Source organism: Erinaceus europaeus, chromosome 8 (genome assembly GCF_950295315.1).
Source record: "Erinaceus europaeus chromosome 8, mEriEur2.1, whole genome shotgun sequence".
In the NCBI taxonomy this organism is placed as follows: Eukaryota; Metazoa; Chordata; class Mammalia; order Eulipotyphla; family Erinaceidae; genus Erinaceus; species Erinaceus europaeus.
In genome coordinates, this window is record NC_080169.1 from 13,465,334 (window position 1) to 13,472,277 (window position 6,944).

Consider the following 6,944-nt stretch of genomic DNA (forward strand, 5'->3'; position numbering starts at 1 on the left):
CTATAGTTAAAAGAGAGGTCATGCATGGCCTTATTCTCACATAAAGCAATTTTTCTGCTTTTTTTTTTTTTTGGAGTGATATATGTTCACCATAGAACACTTGAAAATTCACCAAGATTTTTTTTTATTTTTTAAAGTTTAGTAATGATAGGAGGAAGGGCCAGAGTGTCATTCTGGCATGTGCAATACTTGCTATTGAACTTGGGCCCTCAGACTTGAAAGTCCAAAACTCTAGCCACTGTGTCCCCTCATAAGCTACAAGGTTAAATAATTAACAATAATAATAAAGCTTTGTTTCATATGAGAAACCACAGCACTATATATATGTATATATATTAGCCTAGGCTTGAACTGGCACCCTCAGACATATAAGTCCCACTTTCTATCGTACTTCCCTAGATGCAAAATATAAAAAATTGTAATTACAATATACAAGGATCCAGGTTCAAGCCCTGGTCCCCACCGGCAGGGGGGAGATTCACAAGAGTTGAAGCGTAGTGTGTTGCAGGTATCTCCCTGTCTGTCTCCCCTTCTCTCAATTTCTCTTTGTCCTGTCAAAAATAAGTTGTTTTTTTTATTTATTCCTTTTTGTTGCCCTTATTGTTTTATTGTTGTTATTGATGTCATCGTTGTTGTATAGGACAGAGAGAAATGGAGAGAGGAGGGGAAGACAGAGGGGGAGAGAGAGAGACACCTGCAGACCGGCTTCACTGCTTGTGAAGCGACTCCCCTCCAAGTGGGGAGCCAGGGGCTTGAACTGGGATCCTCATGCTGGTCCTTGGGCTTCGCAGCACCTGTGCTTAACCTGCTATGCTACCACCTGACTCCCTAAAAAATGTTATTTTAAAAAAGGAAAAAAAAAGATAAGCCATTATTTCCCCCATAAAACAATTTGGGGGGGAGGTTTCATACTTCTTAGTATCCAAAACCATAAAACACTCTTGTGCCCAATGGCCCTGTGATGTTTACATTTCAGTATCCAGAAAGGTTTATTGAAATACATTTCTGCCAGTGGTCTTGGAGGGAGCAGAGTGGATAAAGCACTGAACTCTCAAGCATGGGGTCCCAAGTTCAGTTCTTAGCATTAAGTGTGCTAGAGTAATCCTCTCATTAATAAAACATCACAAATTACATCTCTGCCCATCCCTCTGTGTTCTCTATGGATAAGTGTTTGCGTCACAATAGCAGGACTGAGCTGTGGTAGAGATTTTATAGCCCAAAAGATAAAAGTATTAGTAATTGGCCCTTTTGTTGGTTTGCTGCCCAGGCCTTACAACAATATACACAATGTTGTTGTAAGGCCTGGGCTGGCTTGCTTTCTTTCTTTCTTTCTTTCTTTCTTTCTTTCTTTCGTGGAGGGACCCAGGATCTCATTCAAACAGTAGTTGGAAAACAAGATCAGAAGGGAAAACACTAAGAACTTGGACTGGAGTTGGTGTATTGCACCAAAATAAAAGACTCTTGGGGCGGGGTGGGGTGGGGGTGGAGGGTTCAGGTCCTGGATCGTAAGGGCAGGGGAGGACCTAGTGGGGGCTGTACTGTTATGCGGAAAACTGGGAAATTTTATGCATCTACAAACTATTGAATTTTACTGTCAGCTGCAAACCATTAATTCCCCAATAAAGAAATTTTTTAAATGGAAAAAAAAAAAGCTACCATGAGCAGCAGATTCCTAGTGCAGGCACTGAGGTCCAGCAATAATCCTGGTGGAAAGAAAAAAGAGAAAGGAGACCACAGGGCTAGAGTATCCCTGGTGCTACAGCATTCCCGCGGCACCAGGGCTCAAACATAGGCCATGCACATGGCAAGGCAGTGTCCTACCAGTGAGCTACTCAGGCCCTAATTTAAAAAATAATAAATACCTTTAAATTTAAAGGTATCTTTTTTTTTTTTTCCTCCAGGGTTATTGCTGGGCTCGGTGCCTGCACCATGAATCCACCGCTCCTGGAGGCCATTTTTCCCCCTTTTTGTTGCCTTAGTTGTTGCTGCCTCGTTGCGGCTATTACTGCCATTGTTGACGTTGCTTTGTTGTTGGATAGGACAGAGAGAAATGGAGAGAGGAGGGGAAGACAGAGAGAGAGGGGAGAGAAAGATAGACACCTGCAGACCTGCTTCACCGCCCGTGAAGTGACTCCCCTGCAGGTGGGGAGCCGGGGGCTCGAACCGGGATCCTTACGCCGGTCCCTGCGCTTTGCGCCACGTGCGCTTAACCCACTGCGCCACCGCCCGACTCCCTTAAAGGTATCTTTTTAACCAGAGCACTGTCCAGCTCTGGCTTCTGGTGATGCTGGGGACTGAATCTGGGACCCTTGGGTATGAGTCTTTTTTTTTTTTTTTTTCCTTTAAGATCTTATTTAATGAGACAGGAGATGAGAGAAGTGAAGAGAACCAAATACATGCAGTAGGAGGGACCTCATGTTGAGTCCATCCCGTACTTTATCCTTTCCACTACCTCCCAGACTACCCTGACCCTGACAGACCTTCTTGCATAATCACTATGTATATCTCCCTAGCCCTTCTGGCCCCAATTTAAATAGTGTAAGCGGGAGTGAGTCTGACCATGAGAGAAAGTGAGGTGATAGAACTAAATTGTGATGGTCTCGTGTCTCTGCATTTGTAGTGTGTGCTCTTAACCAGGAGCACCACCACCTGGCCCCCAACCAGCTCTGGTTTATTCTCTGCCTTTGTTAAAATAACTACGCCCAAAGTGAATTTTTTAACATTTTATTTTAAAATAAACCAACAAGTAGGACAGAAAACCTGTGGCTGGCTGAGGAATAGAGTATGGGGACAAGTAGGGATAAATATTGTGGTGGCAGAACTAGTTTATTGATCAGTTACACAGTCAACAGCTTGAACATTCAAGGACAACTTTACTGGATACAAATTATAAGGGTTTTTTTTTTTAAGAGACAAAACATAAAAAGCAAACTTTACCCTATGTGAAATAAGGTATATGGTTTTTTTCTTCTGGATACTAAAAAGTGATTACTAAGGATGTTAAGAAACTGTAAGATATTGTCAATATACAAAATGTTTTTCTTTTTAAGAAAAATATACTTATGCAAAATAACATTTTCTTCTGTAATTAACTGACCTGAAAATGTTCTCTAGCAACAGAACACGCTAGAGACGCTTACTTTCTCAATTTCACAAAAGCTTCTGGTCATATGCCAGGTGTTAGAAGAACTGAGGGCTTCAAAACTAGTAAAGAATCTTACCGTAAAAATATGTACAGCTCAAAAAAAAAAAAAAAAGTACAGCTCTTCAATAAAAGAAAGACACTTCTTTAAATAAGATGAAGCATTTGGACAAACAAAACAAACTTTACTAAAATACAACAATTCAAATGTAACATTCTGCCCATACACTATCTTGCTAAAACTGGACTTAATTGTTTACAAGAGTTCATTTCAAAATATACATATATAAATCTATACAACTGATAATTAAAAAAAAAAACCCAGCCAGAACTAACAGCCTATGTCTGTTGCAGGTGACCCAGCAGTGGCTGCTAGCATAGGCAGCTCTTTCCTGATACATGTGGACTGCTGCTTGGGCCTGGCAGAGAGGGGATTGTTAGGTAGGGGGCTTTCCTTTTGTGATCTGGGTGGTGCAGGGGCATGAGATGAGCTACTTCAGCCAGGAAAGAAGGGGAAAGTCTCTGTGGAGGAAAAAGCCCGGAGTCACAGAGCTGCGCTTCCATCCCAGCAATGGGGCTTCTCCAGGGCGGTCTGAGTCCGCTGTGTGTCTAACAGCACTTCTTTTTTGACTTAGGATTCCACTTCGTCATCATCACTTTCGTTGCCACTCTCCTCCTTGTCTTCCCTCTTCTCTTTAAGCATTTTCAGGTATTTACTAGCTAAAATCTTCTTTGGTAATATATCTTAAAAACATAAATCTAGCATCAGCAGTTGGTTAGGAGATCATGGATACAATGCAAATTTCAAAATGTACTCAGTGATACTGAAGACCTGGTTTCATTCCACTGACTACAAATCTTGTGTTTGTAACAAACAACTAAGTGTCCATGTCCAACCTGAGACAGCCCAGCTGTCCCAAAGCAGTAGCAAGGTCTTTTTGGCTGTGGCCGGCACAACTGGCTCTACAACATGATTAGTTTGTGTTCCTGAGTCCAAAGTAGAAAAGCCCAAAGTTATCCCTTCAATGGTAAGAAGATTGAAAGGGGTGGCTCTCCTGCCTATGTCAGCCAACCAGTGAGCCAAACATCTTGATGCAGGCTATTCATTATTGTTCCACGTGTACATCACAGACATGAACAAAACTAAAAACTGCGGGCATGGGAGACAGCACAGTTTACACAACAGACATTGATGCCTGAGGCTGAGAGGTCCCAGGTTCAACCCTTGGCACCATCATACACCAGTACTGAGCAGGGCTCTGGCAAAAAACAACAAAAAGCAAAAAAAAAAAACAACAAAAAGCTAAAAATGTCTTCTTGTACGAGGTCAGGGTAAGTTTTCTATCCGGAAAAAGTAGCAGAATGCCTATTTCAGTGTGTGTGTGTGTGTGTGTGTGTGTGTGTGTGTGTGTGGAGGGGAGTATGATTACTAAACTTTTTTTGACCAGAATATTTCAAAGGCCAAGTACCTGCAAGAAACTGAAAAGTCTCCGATTCCTCTGCAGTATTTGATAAATCACTGTAAGTGAGGGCTTTCTTTTCTTTTCCACTGCCATTTCTGTAGGAATAGGTGGCTAGATACTGAACAAAGAGTTCCTACAATAAAAGTAAGAAAATAAATCCACAGTGTACTTTGAAACCTTATCATATAACTTAATTTTGTTACATTTAGATAACTGCAAATTATCTTAATTTCCCAAATGACAGTAAATCATTGCAAAAAGAAAAAAATACGGGGATAGACAGAAAGCATCAGAATCGGTGGAGGCAAACAGGCATTTCCCTAAAGTTTGTTTGAGTATATTGTCTAAAGTGGTTTGCTGTAATAGTCAACCACCTAAAGCTGAAAAATTGAGATTGCCCATTTCACCCAAACACATTCCCTAAAGCAATAAATTGGATTGAGCCTCTTTCTCAATCACTTTCCTGTAAAAATTCATTTAGTTTGGTTAAGGGATTAAAGAAGTGCTGCATAGGGGGGGGGGGGTCTGGGGAGGTGGCGCACCTGGTAGGGAGCACGTGTTACAGCGCTCAAGATCCCGGGTTCAGGCTGCAGGTGTCTCTCTTCTCTCTCCCTATCTCCCTCTTCTCAAATTTCTCTGTCCTATTGAAAAGATTTATCTTTAAAAGTACCTGCATACATCTCAAGTCCTTCACAGAAACTGCCGTTGCACAGGGGAGTACACACCCCAAGCTCACACGCTGTTTCCCTGGGCTCTGGGAAGACAGCATGCTTCTGGCATAAAGCAGACAAGCACCGTGTGGCTTCCTACTTTGCAGAGGGGTCACTGAGCACTCAACAGGGAGGAGGGAAGCTGCTTGCAAGGAAAGTGAAAGCTGTCCTGCGAGTGCAGCTTAATCAAGGCTCAGCCCAGACAGACACTGAAGGGCTCTGGCCCACCGCCATCTGGCCCAGATGAGAAGCAGAATCCTTCTCAACATGGAGGGTCTAGACCCGGGCTGTCAACAGTCGTGGCCAGGATGTCGTGTGCCAACCCCCCCCCCCCCCCCCGTACCCCCAACAGGTGGATGAAGTACAGGGGTGCACCCGAGCTCTCACACCCGATGTGCGGCTGTGCCGGGTCACACCTCTGCGGCCTTCAAGCTTCGCGTGTTACCAGGGCGAGTCACGTGCCTGCGCCCCCCTCCCTGGAGCCCCTCAGAAGACAACCGAGGTTGCCAAGAAGACCGGAAGTGACGTAGGGGAAGCGCCGAGACAGGCGGAGGGGAAATCCGAGAAGTTTCGCGACGGCGTCCAGCTCGCCCGCAGAGGACGACGGGAGCAGCTCGGAGGGGGCGGGGCAAAGAGAAGGTGGGCGCGTGCGCGAGCCTGCAAAGCGGAGCCGGCAGCGCGCTGGCCGGAGGGGACATGAGTTGTACAGAGGGGAGACCGAAGGGCGGGGCGGGGCGAGACGATTCCAAGCGGTCCCCACCCTCCCCCTTCCTGACGCCTCACCGTGGCCTTGGCCGTGAGCACCAGCGCCTCCTGGTTGATGCTGGAAACTTCGGGGGAGCTCTTCATGATGACCCGGATGCGGGACAGGGGCAGCGACACGAGCCGCTGTTCTCCGCACTTGTCTCTGCCAACGACCATGTCCGCCATCTTTGTGCCCCTCCCCACGGTGGCCCCCGGGGACCCAACCGCCAGTTGGCCTAGCGACTCGGCGAGTACGGGATCGGCGTCCCGCTGCCCGGTGGGATTTGTAGTGTCTGGGAAGCACGGCCACGGGGGCGGGTCACTGCCATTCCCTCGAGGGAACTACAAGTCCCATGATGCCACGCGCCGTCAGTTCCGCGACTGCGCAGAAGGACGCCTGTCGCCCGGCGTGGCGAGTGTGACCCAGATGCTGCCCTGCGTATTAGGTCTTTGAGCGAGAGGGTCACTTTAGCCGAGGTGGGAGGAGGTTCTCCGTAGGCCGGTATTAATATGTAGGCTGGGGCGGGGCTAGGTAGTATAATGGTTATCCAAACTTGATTGAGGCTCTGAAGTCCCATGTTCAGTCCCCTGCACCACCATAAACCGGAGCTGATCAGTAAAAAAAAAAAAGAAAAAGAGTAAGTTGTAGATCGGAGGTGTCCTGATAGGGAAGAACGATTTCAAACTTTTGTGTGCGAAGATTTATTTATTATTATTATTATTTTTTTTTTTAATCAGAGCCCTGCTCAGCTCTGGCTTATAGTGGCGCAGGGGATTGAACCTGGGACTTTGTAGCCTCAGGCATGAGAGTCTCTTTGCGTAACCATTGTGTTACCCAGATGCACCCGGAATCTTCTGTTTTGGAGAAGAAACGATATGGTGTTG

The 6,944-nt window shown here is 45.7% G+C and overlaps 1 protein-coding gene across 1 annotated transcript; it reads right to left on the bottom strand.

The window, feature by feature from the left end:
- Positions 1 to 2,708: 2,708 nt before the first annotated feature.
- CHRAC1 (chromatin accessibility complex subunit 1) lies at positions 2,709 to 6,304 on the bottom strand. The gene is made up of 3 exons (XM_007532063.3): positions 6,099 to 6,304; positions 4,612 to 4,738; positions 2,709 to 3,886 (listed from the first exon to the last, which is right to left on the bottom strand). The coding sequence occupies exons 1-3, from the start codon at positions 6,243 to 6,245 to the stop codon at positions 3,774 to 3,776; spliced, it is 387 nt and encodes a 128-aa protein (XP_007532125.1). The 5' UTR covers positions 6,246 to 6,304; the 3' UTR covers positions 2,709 to 3,773.
- Positions 6,305 to 6,944: the final 640 nt, after the last annotated feature.

Bases quoted from the DNA above. Each gene is read 5' to 3' on its own strand.
- CHRAC1 (XM_007532063.3), bottom strand. From the start codon at position 6,245: ATGGCGGACATGGTCGTTGGCAGAGACAAGTGCGGAGAACAGCGGCTC. The intron at 4,739-6,098 runs GTGAGGCGTCAG...CTTTTATTGTAG, and splicing joins TGCTCACGGCCAAGGCCACG to GAACTCTTTGTTCAGTATCT. The intron at 3,887-4,611 runs GTACTTGGCCTT...TATGTTTTTAAG, and splicing joins GACTTTTCAGTTTCTTGCAG to ATATATTACCAAAGAAGATT.